The sequence below is a fragment of the Sarcophilus harrisii genome, chromosome 4 (genome assembly GCF_902635505.1).
Source record: "Sarcophilus harrisii chromosome 4, mSarHar1.11, whole genome shotgun sequence".
Classification (NCBI taxonomy): Eukaryota; Metazoa; Chordata; class Mammalia; order Dasyuromorphia; family Dasyuridae; genus Sarcophilus; species Sarcophilus harrisii.
The window spans coordinates 99096769-99112490 of record NC_045429.1 but is presented as its reverse complement, the minus strand read 5'-3'; the positions used below and the strand labels follow the sequence as shown (position 1 = coordinate 99112490).

At 35.5% G+C, this 15722-nt stretch overlaps 1 protein-coding gene across 1 annotated transcript in view; it reads left to right on the top strand.

The window, feature by feature from the left end:
• Positions 1-15722, top strand: part of DSTYK (dual serine/threonine and tyrosine protein kinase) — a 61061-nt gene that overhangs the window by 14542 nt on the left and 30797 nt on the right. Inside the window, exon 2 of the mRNA XM_031937225.1 lies at positions 11768-12156. Within this exon, the coding sequence (XP_031793085.1) occupies positions 11768-12156 (389 nt within the window). The remainder of the gene's footprint in view (positions 1-11767; positions 12157-15722) is intronic.

Sequence of the window (15722 nt, the reverse complement as noted above, 5' to 3'; positions counted from 1 at the left end):
AAAAGGAGAGAGAGAAATATGAAGAGAAAGAAGAGAAATTGGAAGCCCCTATGATAAATGCTTTAGTATGATGGTTAGCAGGGAGGGAAGACTCCAGCTTGAATTGCCTTCTCTAGCTGACATAGTCTTGGTTGTGGTGAGAAGTAGAGGTAGTGGTGTAAGGGAATCTCTAAGGAGCAAGGACCTTTGAGAAGTCAGCTAGCCCAGTCTTCCCTCAAGCTTTTAGCTGTTATGCAGAATTTTCAAGTATCTTTCCCTTCTTTGCCTAAACAGCTCCACTGACAGAGAATTTGCTGCCTCCCAAGTTTCTGTAGCTCCACAAATAGAGAGTTTGGAGGTTATCCAATCTAACTTTCTTATTTTACAAATGAGGAAGTTGAGGCTCAGAGAGGTGAGATCACCTGCCCATGGTCACATTGTAATGATAATTCGCTATGAGGAAGACTGAGATGAAAAAAAATACCCAAATGAGAACTGACTTGGAAGCACCACCTGTCATATTAACCTAACGCATTACAAGATAGAGGAATCATTCTAATGATTTTGTTTGTATAGCTCAGTGGTTCTCAAAGCCTGGTCCAGAGGAGCCTGGGAATCTCTGAAATCCTTTCAGAGAGTCTACAAATTCATAATTAGTTTTTATTTTTAATGTCTTTAATATCTGTAACTATAATCCACATAAACAAAAACTCTTTGGACAGATCCTCAATCATTTTTAATAGGATAAAGATATTGAGAACAAAAGTTTGAGGACCACTGGTATAGCTCAACTATAGTATATACAGGAAGATCACTTTTCTGAAATATTTTATTTTCATGGAGACCGAATGTAAACCAGCACATGCTATGTTCACTTTTTTTTTCTTCTGTTTTTTTTTCTTGTGGTTTTTCCCTTTTGTTCTGATTTTTCTTTTCTAACATGATTCATAAAAATTGTGTATTAAAAATTAATATACATGTATAACTAGAAAAAAGGAAACAATAAAAAGGGAAAAATATAAGGCAAAAACAAAAACAAAATTTGTCTTCAGGTATCTATAAGTTCTTCTCACTATAAGTTGGGGTGCCCATTAAAGAAAGCTGTGTATTTTTCTGTCAACTTCAGCAGGCTCAATGTTCTAGGCAACTAACTGTAAGATTATGTAAGTTTCAAGAAAGTTGCTGATCTATGTTTAGAGAGGAAGTTCTCTAGTGAAATCACAGGTCCATTCCCTATTCTGCCTTTCAGCAGACTTTGTGAGCTAGTTGGATATATCCTATAGCCTTTATACAGATCCATCCCAACCTTATGAGATAAGTTATGTGCTAGCCTCTTTTCTTGGGATATCATTGGAGTTGGGGGATGGACATTAGATTGGGCTTTAGGGTTGTTTTCTTTTTTAATTTATCCAGATTAATAATGTAACAGCTGGATTGAAAGATGGTGTCTAGTACAGTTAATGCATTTATAAAAATACCTTGGATTCCTTTTGAAAATTTCACACTTTTAAAAATAGAATTTTATCTCCTATTCCTCAGATTTGAAAAGGATCAGAAGATAACTTAAGCTGCTTAAGACCAAGAGCTTTTGTGTCCATGCAGGCTAGACTGGTTTGAGATTAATCTTCTTTTTCATCCTCTCTGCCTAATGAGGAATGAACTATGAATTCATAGTTTCTGTGAATCTGCTTATCACACCAAGCTTTTCAGAAAAGAAACGAAGTCTGTGTCAGAGAAGCAGCTTTCTTATCAAAGTTAGAGGGATTTGGAATAAACCAGTGTGGGATTTACTTTTTTTTTTTTCCAGGAATATTCCATACAACTTTGGTTCTGTCTTTAATCTCAAAGAACAGGGTAACTTATAGAGGAACAAGCAGGAAAAAGTTAGAAAATCAATCCTTCCTGTTCATTGATGTGCCAGAGTTAAGTAATGTGAGAAAATTGTTCTGAGATACCAGTGTGTTTGATGCACAGGAAACCCCTGGGGGACTTGCTTCAGCTGCTGCTGCCCCAACAAGGGACCTTCTCTGTTGGTCCTCCCTGTGTTAGTGTGGGAAGGGAAGTGGGGGAAGCCTGAGGCATAGAAGTGGCCCGGTGGTGTGTGGCAAGGAGCAACCTTTGCCCTGCATTGGGCCTAGAAGGTACATTCTGCAGCTTCTGATTCTGTGAGAATACCTACAGACCAGTTCAGGGTTAGGCTTTGTATCAGTGAGGATCCACTGTTCAGTTATATAATTGTCAGCATGCATATGGTGCTTTAAAGCTTGCAAAACACTTTACAAACATTATCTCTTCTTATCCTCACATAAATCTGGATGAAAGATGTTCTATTATCCCCATTTTACAGATGAGAAAACTGTGGCAGTGAAGTTAAATGATTTGCCCAGCTAGTTAGTTCCTGAGGCCATGTTTAAATTCAGGTCTTTCTGACTCTAGGCTCAAAGCTTTAACTATGGTGTCTCCTACCTGTCTCAACCAGTTATTGCCTACTAAACACTGACTTGTTTTGGAGACTGGTGATTGAAGAATGGGGTTACTCTAATCAATAGAGCAGATGCTGAAGTAAGAATCTGGATTCTCAATCTGACTTGAGGTCAGTTATTTAAATTTTCTGTATCTTAGAGCCCTAGATGTGGAAGATGTAGAAACAGCTTTAATAAGGATGTTGAAGACATAGATAATTAGGTTCTTGTTTACTTTCCTTAGTAGGTGATGCTATAATTTTCCTATTTAATAAAATTCCCTATTTTCTTCTTTTCCTGAGCTCCAGATTTTGCTGCACTTTGTTGAGTGGTCCTTTGGGTTATTCTTCTGAATTATGAGATGAGATATCTTTGGGAAACCAGTTTACATATTTTTCATGGAAGTTTTCCGTGGCTTATTCAAGGGAATAGCTTCTTTTACTTTATCCTTTGAAATGCCCCATGTGCCATTTTTGGTCCTCTTATTCTGAATCTGCTGCAGTAGCATGGAGGGAGTATCTGGAAACCAGCCTCAGACCATTGTCTGTTGCCTGCTAATTGAATTTTTTCTGAACTCAGATAATTTCTACAGGGTAGGGAGCTTAGGAAGAATCTATCACCTTCCAGATACTAATAAAAGTTGATTTTTGAAAGCCAACTTAAAGAGAAACTTTATATATAGATATAGATGTTAACATCTATATCTATATATAAAGATATATATAAATAGGTGAATATTCTAAAGAACATGTGAAATATATGCATTTTATTTGTTCTTTAGAATATTTTTTTTTCCTTACAGGGTTGTACTGATCTAAAATAGAAGATACCAGTGTAACCAGACTTTCTAATTTCAATGGGCATTGGAAAAATTCAGGGAAAACAAAATTTTTATGAACTTAGAAGCTCAGTACCCACAGAAAGGGGGCCAGAAAGCTTTACTGACCCCCTACTGGAATGAACCCTGTGGAAACAAAGAAAAAAATATGGGTGTTTTGGAATAATGCTTGTGTCTTTTTGCCTGTGAATACTTGGTTCCAGGTAGATTCCTGTGGATAGCCCTGCTATAGCAGATCTGTCAGGTAGTTTCTCTAGTGTAAAGCAAAGGTGTTTTTGTTAGGGATCAGTAATATTGAAAGAAGTTAAAACTCAAAAAGGTATTTGATAGAAGTGTTTCTAACATAAACATTGCCTGTTGTAGGTTCAATTCAAACTGTGGTCTACAAAAAACATTTTCTATAATCCATACTATCTGAAAATTTAAATTTCCTAAAACTTAGGTTATCCTAATTTAGATCCATTTTTTTTTTTTTTGTCCTTCAGAGTTGGCTTACTTTCCCAATAATTCAGGAAACTGTGAAGATAGCATAGCTTAGGGTTCAGAGGGCTTGTTTGAAAATGATAAAGAAATATATTTCTTAGATAGTAGGATTTCTGCCTACCTCATCTGCCAGGGATTTTGTGACTTGCCATTTTGAAGCTTGTGTAGGAATGATGATAATAGGTTGTGCTGCCAGCCAGAATAAATATCTTTTGCATTTGAAATCTTTCTTTTCCTTCTTTTTTGGCACTCTTAGTTCTTGAGAAACAAAACATCACAACTTATTTTTTTTTAATGCTAGGGCCAATTTAGTTCAGTAGGTTAGAAAATGTTACCATTTAGACCAAGATAGCTAGTTCTATCCCTTGTAGGCAGGTTACTCTACCCATCGTCACAACCTATGTTAAATTGTCCAGCATCTCACACATTTAGATCATTGATTGGAGGAGAATGGTACAATAAGAATGATTCAGTGTAGATTAAGTTCCCCTTTTTATAAAAAATGACTGCTTTATTTGCTGACTTATACCAGTAACCTAAAGGAAATAGGTTATTAGTTATCACACGGGGGATAGTAGTATGGCTTCTTTCTTGTTGTATTTAAGAGGGAAAATGTTAATTTGAAGCTTAAGAATAACATTCTCTGAGAATTGATATGAAATGCATTTTCTTAAAAAAAGTTCTGTAGAATTTCAAGTGGCATTTCAAGGCAATCACAAAGAAGAAATGAGATATTAACCATTGATGACTGGCAATCCTGGGGGCTCTTTCATGCCCTATTTTTGCTCTTGATTCTTGGCAGCTTTATTTCTCTAGTCCAGAGAGTCAGCCACACTGCTCTGGTTTACATTGGGAACTTTTCAAGTATGAAATTGCTGGAGGTCTCAGACTGGGAAATGGAGTTTAGCTATTTCCCCCCCTAAATATTAGCCTTACCTTCTTTTTTTTTTTTTTTTTTTTTAAATTTAATAGCCTTTTATTTACAGGTTATATGTATGGGTAACTTTACCGCATTAACATTTGCCAAACCTCTTGTTCCAATTTTTCACCTCTTACTCCCTACCCTTTCCCCCAGATGGCAGGATGACCAGTAGATGTTAAATATATTTAAATATAAATTAGATACACAATAAGTATACATGACCAAATCATTATTTTGCTGTACAAAAAGAATCAGACTCTGGAATATTGTACAATTAGCTTGTGAAGGAAATAAAAAATGCAGATGGGCATAAATATGGGGATTGGGAATTCAATGTAATGGTTTTTAGTCATCTCCCAGAGTTATTTTTCTGGGCATAGCTGGTTCAGTTCATTACTGCTCCATTGGAAATGATTTGGTTGATCTCATTGCTGAGGATGGCCAGGTCCATCAGAACTGGTCATCATATAGTATTGTTATTGAAGTATATAATGATCTCCTGGTCCTGCTCATTTCACTCAGCATCAGTTGGTGTAAGTCTCTTCAGGCCTTTCTGAAATCATCCTGTTGGTCATTTCTTACAGAACAGTAATATTCCATAATATTCATATACCACAATTTATTCAGCCATTCTCCAACTGATGGGCGTCAACTCAGTTTCCAGTTTCTAGCCACTACAAAGAGTAGCCTTACCTTCTGAAGTCAATGTAGAGGTCTGTGTAAAACTTGCCTAGACTCAGGAGGCATTTTCTGAATTTTCCACAGCTGTTAGTGCTCTTCTTTAGCCCCTCACTCTCTCCCATCTCTGGAAATAACTTTGAACTTTGCATCTTGTATTTTATTTGCTTAGCTATTTGAATGTTGACTTTCCCCAGCATGCTATAAGTTGTTTGAGGGTAGGGACTGTTTTCATTTGTGTTTTGTTGGCCTCAGCTGTTGTGTAATGCCTGGTATTTTGCAAGAACATCCTAAATGCTTGTTGAATTGAATGGAATTAATTATTATTCCTCTATATAGATTTTGACAACCAAGGTGTTATTTGGTCTATTTAGAAATAATCCCTTTTGAGATACTCAACTTTTATCTAAACTTTCTTAACAGGTCCAATCATGGCTTTCTTTGATCTTCATAACAGCTCTATATAGCAATACTGGAAGTATCAAGTAGGCAGAGTCCAAGGCTGAAGTTACAAGACTTGGGTTTCATATATCAGCTTTGCCTCTTAATCCCAAGTGACTTTGGCCAAATCAGTTAACTCCCGTTAGCTTTAAGTTTCTTCATCTGTAAAATGATGGGGTTAGATCAGAGGACTTCTAGGGTTTCTTCCAGTTCTAAAACTTTCATCTAATGAATTCCATTTTACAGATGGGGATATCAAAACTGGGTGGAAAGCAGGATTCAAAACCAGTTCTCCTTATAACTCTCACACTCTATTATAAGAAGACAGCTTCATAAGTTTCATAAGGCAGCTAGGTTATGTAGTGGATAGAGCAATGAACTTGGAGTTAGAAAGTCCTGAATTCAGATGTAGCCTCAGACAGTTATTAGCTATGTGATCCTGGAGAAGTTACAACATTGCTGTCTGCCTCAGTCTCCTCATCTGTAAAATGGGGATAATAATAGCATCTACTAGCCAAAATTATTTTGAGGCTAAAATGAGATATGTTTTTTTTATTATAGCTTTTTATTTATAAGTTATATGCATGGGTAATTTTTCATCACTGGCAATTGCAAGACCTTTTGTTCCAACTTTTCCCCTCCTTCCCCTCATCCTTCCCCCAGATGACAGGTTGAGCAATACATGTTAAATATGTTGAAGTATAAGTTAAATACAATATATGTATACATGTCCAAACAGTTATTTTGCTGTACAAAAAGAATCAGACTTTGAAATAGTGTACAATTAGCCTGTGAAGGAAATAAAAAGTGCAGGCGGACAAAAATATAGGGATTGGGAATTCTATGTAGTGGTTCATAGTCATCTCCCAGAGTTCTTTCGCTGGGTGTAGGTGGCTCAGTTCATTACTGTTGTGTTGGAACTGATTTGGTTCATCTCATTGTTGGAGAGTCATATCCATCAGAATTGATCATCATATAGTATTGTTGTTGAAGTATATAATGATCTCCTGGTTCTATTCTAAAATGAGATATTTGTAAAGTACTTTACAAATCTGAAAGTACTGTATAATGTTAGCTATTATTATTATCATTAGGGGGCAAGAGTCCAAACTCTGATTTTTTTTTACTCTGAATTTTTGTTAATTTTTCTCTGTGGCTAACAATATGCTTATTGCTTTGATAATCTTTGAAGAAATCTTTAAGCTCTTTCAAATATAAGGAAAATTTGAGAAGATCCTAGCCTACTTCTCTCATTTTATACATGGAGAACCTGAGATACATTTATGGCACTTGACTGAGGGACTGGGATGAGGGCTTCCTAGTCTGTTGCTTGGATAGCCACAATTCTGTTCCACTAGCAAGAGAGGTTGGTGGAAAACATTTGGGAGTTGGCAGTGTTAACTGGCCCCTAAGAAATCATGCTGTTACCTTCTGGTAGTACCATATGTGGATGCTGTTGTATTAATTATAAAGGAAACCTTATTAACTTGGAAGTTCTTTAACTGTGTATAAAGCAGTTGTTCCAGGTCAGAAACAGGTTTTGTTCTTCTATTCCACTGCCAACTTGCTTGAAAGTTTTAAACTGTGTGTCTGAAGTTTTTTCATTTTTATTTTTAATGAATAGGAAAACTCCTTTATTTAATTCAACAGTCCTTTGGTCTGTAATTATAGTGGGCCAGCAAGGATCCTTAATATTTTAGGTTTTTAGATAATTTACAAAGTCATTCAAGACAGTAGTGAAAAGCTCTTCCTCTACTAAACTTTTGATCACAGAAGCTGCTAAGGAGCAACTACATTTCTATACCGCTCCCCAATTTCTTATAGTCAAAAAATTCAATATTTTTATATTTTATATATTTTTATTGAAGTTTTTTTATTTTTAAAACATACAGAAGGATAATTTTTCAACATTGACTCTTTTTTAAATTTTTTTTTAATTTTTATTTTTTTATTTAATAGCCTTTTATTTACATGATATATACATGGGTAATTTTACAGCATTAACAATTGCCAAACCTCTTGTTCCAATTTTTCACCTCTTACCCCCCCCCACACCCTCCCCTAGATGGCAGGATGACCAGTAGATGTTAAATATATTAAAATATAAATTAGATACACAATAATTCAACATTGACTCTTGAAAAACCTTGTGTTCCCATCTTCTCTCCTTCCCCTCATCTCCTCCCCTAGATGGCATGTAATTCTATCTTATGTTAAACATAGTAAAGATATATGTTAAATTCAATATAGGTTTACATATTTACATATTTACATATTTATACAATTATCTTGCTGCACAAGAAAAATCAGATCAAAAAGAGAGAAAAAGAGAGAAAAAATAAAATCCAAGCAAACCACAACAAAAAGAGTGAAAATGGTATGTTGTGATCCACCTTCAGTTTCTATAGTTCTCTGTGGGTGTAGATGCTTTCCATCACAAGTCTATTGGAACTGGCCTAAATCATCTCATTATTGAAAAATCTGCCGGAATTGATCCTTGTATAATCTTGTTTTGCTGTGTATAATGATCTCCTGGTTCTGCTCATCAGTTCATGTCAGTCTCTCCAGGCCTTACTCTCTAGGAAATCATCCTGCCGATTGTTTCTTACAGAACAATAATATTCCATAATATTCATATACCACAACTTATTCAGCCATTCTCCAATTGATGGGCATCCATTCAATTTCCCCAGTTTCTGGTCACTACAAAGAAGGCTGCCACAAATGTTTTTGCACATACAGGTCCCTTTTCCTCCTTTAAGATCTCTTTGGGATATAAGCCCATTATTGATATATCAATACTATAATCAATACTATAAATTAATGTCATTATTAATTATTAATATCGATATTATTAATATAATAATGTTAATGTTATTAATTATTTTATTAATTAATATTAATTATTGAGATGCTCTATTGGTTCCTGGAGTGAATATCCTTGTTGCTTCCAAAACTCTTATAAACTCACTTAGTTAAAAAAAAATACAAATAAAAATGGAAATTTCCTTATCAGTAGTCTCTAGTCTGATTCCTTAGTATATTTGTTAACTATGGGTATTTCAGTATCAGGAATTTGGGGTGTTCGTTTATGCCAGATGAATAAAATGGGTGTGTCTGCTGTGGTTTTGGCAGATGAACTGTGTTTTTCTCCCTTCCTCATATACTGGACACCGCCTCAGAGAATTTTAGGCCTCTCCCTGATAATCCTGAGCATTAGCATAGTTATAGTTAGTGTTGGTTTCTTAACTAGTCTATATTTTAATACCTTGTAATCACAGATCTTCAGTTTTAAACCTATGCTTTTCAAACCATGGAATCTTAGGTTGAAATACACCCTTTAGGTCATCTGGTTTCTCATTGGAAGTCAGTTAGGTGACTAATGTGGAAATATGTTTAATATGATTATACATGTATGATCTATATCAGTTTGCTTGTCTTATGGAGTAGAAGGGGGAGGACAAAAAAAAACTGGCAATCAATTTTATAAAATTAAATGTCTTTACATGTAATTAGAAAAAATAAAATACTTTTAAGTGTGTGTGTGTGTGTGTGTGTGTAAAATGAAGTCAAGGTGTGAGTAAAAAGCCCAAACACAGGCTACCCATTAGAGGAAGGCTGGCAAAAAAAAAGATTAGGTGAATTACAGCAGTGCTGAAAGCCAAATGGACTCCTTGATGGCTCAGGCCGAGGCTTTTGTTATATTTAAAATTCTGAAATACAAATAAGGGATGACTATTTTCATGCCCTTATTCATCCTTCATTTTGAAATGATAGATATATTTAGGAGGACTGTCTCTTTTAGATTTTGCTGCCTATTTGGTTGCTTCAAATTGTGTCTTTCTCTGTCTTGCTGCATGTAAGACTATTTCTGGCCACAAGCAGGTTCTGATCTAAGGAACTCTTATCTCCACTTGAAATGTGAATATGAGAATAAGTAAGCCTGTATCCTTTCCTCAGGTTTTCAAGGGAGAAACCATATTTTGTTATGATGTTTTGCTCACCTTGCACAGAGTAGGCATTAGTCAATTTTTTTTGTCTTCTGCAGAGCTTTGCTCACCGCTGGGTCAGTCAGCCTGCCTGATTTTCTTAGTCAAGCTACTCTTTTCATTTCTTTTATTGCTGATGAGCTTCTCCCGCCAAAGCTGTGAGCAGATTTATTGAAAGTAGAGCTTTGGCTTTGTTCTCCTAATGTTGTTGCAGAATTATGTGAGGGAAAAGGAGGTGGGGGGATCAGCTAGAATATTTTAGAGCTAGACTATCATTTGGAAGTGTGACACCTTATGTGAAGCAGACTTTCCTTCACTGTACAAAGTGAATAGTTTGGTATTGGTCCAGTACTATAGCACAGGCCTGATACTCTCAGGTGGAGCACCCTGTCAGCCGGCACTTTGGGGGCAGGGATCTTGTATCTCTAGAACTGTACTTTTTGTGCATCTAAAGGCAAAGAAGTTTGTATTTGCCTGTTGGTCCTCACCTTGAGTGACAGTAAGGGAAATGTGGGGTGGAAGCTGGGAACCCGACTCAGAGTTAAAGGCAGGCTATCCATACCAGTTTTCACAAAGCTGCCCCAACTTGTTTTGGTGTTTAAAGATTTTTCCTCTACTTTTGTATTGTTTGAATCTATTTGGAAAACAAAACAACTATCCAAAGGAAAAGCCATTTTTTTTAAAGAGAGAAGGATGATGAAGAAGAGGAATTTTTGTTTTGTTTTGAAAAAGATTGGAGAGAAAGATCATATTTTCTAGATTTGACTGGTTACTGTTTTGCAGGACACTGCCATCTTGTTCTCATTCAGAGTCTTTACTAACTCTGAGCTGAAGCAATATAATCTCATGAAACTAGTTTGATTGTTAATTGGTCTGTTTTTGATTGTAGAAGGGGCTAATTGGTCTGTTTTTGATTGTAGAAGGGGCTAATAGCTGTGTTGCCATCACTGCATGTCCTGGAAAGAACTGGGAAAGCTTCCAGAACTTATTTTCACTAAAATTTATCCTCATTTAAGTGCAATAGGAGTGTATGCACATGCATTTACATATATGTTTATGTATTATACATGTACAAATACATACATATGCATATACAGGCATATATATATATATATGACACATATCTGTCATATAAATGATGACAATAGCATAAACTTTTCAGAAACAAATTCATAAAGAATGAAGGTATTATATGTATTGTATTCATACATTAGGTTATTCCTGTTGGATAGGTTCTTGGTTTTCCCATTGTTGGGCTTGAATTCTCCTTGGAAGTTTGCATGTTTTAATCAGCTTATTCTTCTTGAGAAGCTGGATTCTGTTGATTTTGTATTTGTTTATGAATTAATTTTTGTGACAGACTCTCTAGACCATTCATGTATAACATAAGAGAAGGGTAGATTAGCTCAGGGCTTCTTAAACTTTTTCCACTGTGATCCCTTTTTATCCAAGAAAGTTTTATATAGGATATATAGGTTTATAAAATAGGTACATAGATCAAACATTTACTGATAATAAATCACAAAGAAGTTTATTATAAAACAATTCTTTGGTATACTTTTATTTTACCATTTATTAAAGATTAAAGCAAATTTGCATACTAATGAGTTAGATGTGCTTGTTTATTATTAAAGAATTAAACCTTGGTGAAATATTTGATAATTTTAATGTCTCGAAATTTTTTGCTACCCCTCACATTGTTTTGTGACTCTATGCAGGGTCACAACCCATAGTTTAAGAGGCTTTGGGTTAGTTTATTGTTACTTTATCTTAGATAGAAATCACAAATTATGATCAGGGATAAAAATCCTATGAAGTGTTCATGGAATCCCTTTGAAATTTTGATAGGCCAGGCTATTTTCCTGATGGTTTTTATAAGTGATAAAGCCCCAGTGGTTTCTCATTTTAAATCCTGGCATCCTAATGGAATGCCTGTTTCTTTTTCCCTCCCTGTTCTTTCCCTCTTGACCCCTAGGGCACTTGAGCTGCATTTCCTTCCCTCCCCGTGAAGAAGAGTTCCTCCAGTTGATGGTGAACTGCCTTCCCTGTATCTTCATTCTGGGCCAGGACTGTAATGCAAAGTGCCAGCTGCTGAACATGTTGCTGGGGGAGCGGATACTGCCCACGCCCAAGCGGGGCAGCGAGGAGAGCTGCAAGCGACGGCGCCTCCGCTTCACCAATGGGAACCAGACGCGGGTCAGTCTGGCGCTGCCTGGCCACTATGAACTAGTGCACACTCTGGCCTCGCACCAGGGCAAGTGGGAAACCGTTCCTGAGGAGGACCTGGAGGCCCACGAAGAGAATGAGGACCCCACCCATGTCCTGGCAGAGCTGGAAGTGACCATGCCCCACGTTTTACTGCAGGTACAAGATGCTCTCACTGCTCATATACAGACACACACACACACACAGAGCTCCTACAATCAGCCTTCTGGGTCTGGCTTCTTTTTTTGCTTTAATATTTTAAATTTTTTCATGTAACTTCCTTTCCAAATATATCACTTCCCCTTCTCCTATCCAGCAAAGTATTCCTTGTAACCAAAAAAAGGGAGACCAAAAGCAGTCAGGCCAACATGCCCAACATACCAGTGACCTCTGGCAGCATGCTGCACCTTCTTTCAGTAGACTGGGAGGTAACGCCGCTTATTTAACGCTATTAATTAATTAATTAATGTATTATGAGTTCTCAAAGACAGCAGTCAGAAGTTGAGGAGAATATGACCTGCTAAACAGAAGAGAATTAAATGAGTAAAGAATCTTGCTTCCATTTTGATTTCAGGATTACTGTTATGCTAGAAGACCTCCTTTGAATTGCTTGGCCCTTCTGTGCATGTATTCTCTTTACTTTGAAATAAGAGACTGCTTTTCTGGAAACTTTGGAAGAGTAAATTTGTGTGTGTGTGTGTGTGTGTGTGTGTGTTTTTTGAAGAAAATGCTGTAAAATTTATTCTTAGCTACCTTTCCAGAAAGACAGAGAAGAAAGGGTGATATTGTTAATGATCACAATTAGAGATTAAGATTGGGAGCTGGAGTTTGGGAATTTTTCCTTAGAACCAACCTTGGATTACTCATGAATTACATAACTTTGACATATCCTCTTCTTTAGAAGGTGCTTTCAGAGGATAGACTTTATATAGCTATGAAGTAAGGGGGGGACTGTTTGAAAGAGAAGTCTTACAGTTCAGTTAAATTCAATAATTATTAATGTCTGTTAGGTGTGAGACAAAATGAAGATTGACCCAAATTCCCGCTTACAAGGAGCATATATTCGGATGCTTGGACAAGAAAAAATGCACTTGAGGCATATTGGAGGAGAGAGGGAGAACTTGAGCAATAATAATAGAAATTTTGTGCAACTGAATGAGGCCAGCTGGCTTCTGAAGGGGGCACAAATCCCTGTCTGCTATAGCTTAGTCTCCAAGAGTTGCCATGTCCATTTGGGTTAGTCTGTACCTATCCCTGGTGTATTTTAAGTACCCAGACCAGTATAACAGATGAGGGATTGACTGTGATGGCTTACTAAAATGCAGATTTCTATCAGGATAACTGGAATCTTGGTTTTTCCTTTCTTACCAAGTTTGTTTAAGTTACTCTTGATTTCTATGACTTATCTCTATTGACTCATGTGGTTTGTCAGATTTCATTTTAAAATAATTTTTCAATCATTTGTATTTATTTTCTTTGCTGATTTAAAAAAATTTACAAACACTCTAGTAATAAATATGTATAGTCAAGTAAATCAAATTTCTGAATTGGCCATGTCCACACATGTATATTTCATTAATATTTCTGCTTGTCAGGAGGTGGGGTGGCATATAGTTCACCATCAGTTCTCTGGAACTGTGATTTGTAATTGATCAGATCATATTTTATTTTCCAAATACATGCAAAAATAATTTTCAACACTCATTTTTGTATGACTTTGTGTTCCAAATTTTTCTCTCTTCCTTACCTCTCTCCTCCCCAAATCAGCAAATAATTTTATATAGATTAAATATGTGCTATTCTTTTAAACATATTTTTCATATTTGTCATGTTATATAAAAAAGATCAAACCAAAAGTGGAAAAAAAACATGAGAAAGAAAAACCAAACAAACAACAAACTGAAAATACTATGCTTTAATCCATATTCAGTCTCCATAGTTTACTCTGGATGTGAATGTCATTTTCCAACTCAAGTCTTTTGAAATTGTTTTGAATCACCACATTGTTGAGAAGAGCCAAGGCTATCACAGTTGATCATCACATAATCTTATTGTTACTATGTACAATGTTCTCTTGATTCTGCTTGTTCACTTAATATCAGTTCATGTAATCTGCTCATCATTTTTATAGAACAATAATATTCCATTACATTTATATACCATAACTTATTCAGCCATTAATTGATGGGTATCTACTTAATTTCCAGTTCCTTGTCATTACAGTCATTACAAAAAGGAGTCCTACGAGCATTTTTGCAACATGAGTCCTTTTCCCTCTTCTATGATTTCTTTGGGCTATGACCCAGTATTGAGACTATTGAATCAAAAGGAATGTAGTTTTATAGCCCTTTGGACATAGTTTCAAATTGCTTTTTAGAATGGTTGGATCATTTCACAATTCTACTAACAATATATTAATATCCCAGTTTTCTCATATTCTCTCTAACATTTATCATGATCTTTTCCTGTCAGTCAATCTGAGAGGTGTAAAGTAGAGTTATCTTAATTTGTTTTTCTCTAATCAAGTGATTCAAAGCATTTTTCATATGACTCGAAATGGCTTTAATTTTTTCATCTGAAAATTGTGTGTTTATATCTTTTGACCATTTATCAGTTGGAGAATGACTTATATTCTTATAAATTTGAGTCAGTTCTCTTAGAAACTTAGAAATTTTAGAAACAAAGCCTTTGTCAGAAACACTATCTACAAAATTTTTTCCCTAGCTTTCTGCATCCCTTCTAATCTTGGCTGTGTTGGTTTTGTTTGTGCAAAACCTTTTTATAATGTAATCAAAAATTATCTATTTTGAATTTCAAAATGTTTTCTGGTTCCTCTTTGGCCATAAATTCCTCCCTTTTCCACAGGTCTGAGAGATACTCTTTTCTTTGCTCTCCTAAATTTGCTTATAATATCATCTTTTATGTCCAAATCATGAACTCATTTTGACCTTATCTTGGTATAGGGTGTTAGATGTTGGCCAGTGCCTAGTTTCTGCCATACTATTTTCTAATTTTCCCAGCAATTTATGTCAGATAGTGAGTTCTTATCCCAAAAGTTGGAGTCTTTGGTTTATTAAACAGTAGATTTCTGCCATTATTGACTGTTGTGTCTTGTATACTTAACCTGTTCCAGTGATCCACTACTCTTTTTCTTAGCCAATGCAAAATTGCATACAAAATGGTTTTGATGACCACCACTTTATAATATAATTTTAGGTCTGCTATGGTTAGGCTACTTTCCTTTGCATTTCCCCCCCATTAATTCCCTTCATATTCTTGACCTTTTGTTCTTCCAGCTGAATTTTGTTATTATTTTTTCTAGCTCTATAAAGTAATTTTTTTTGGCAGTTTGATTGGTATGGCACTGAATAAGCAGATTAATTTGGGTAGAATTGTCATTTGTATTATATTAGCTTGAACTAACCATGAGCAATTGATATTCTTTCAGTTGTTTAGATCTAACTTTATTTGTGTGAAAAGTGTTTTGTAATTGTGTTCATGTAGTTCCTGGCTTTGTCTTGTTTATATTGTTTACAGTTATTTTATATTATACATATATGTGTGTATATATTATATTGTTATTTTAACTGGGATTTCTCTTTCTATCTCTTAATGCTGAGCTTTCTTGGTAACATATAGAAATACTGATGATTTATATATGTGAGTTTATTTTATAAAATGCAACTTTGCTAAAGTTGTTTCTAAAGTTGCTTCTCTAAAATGCC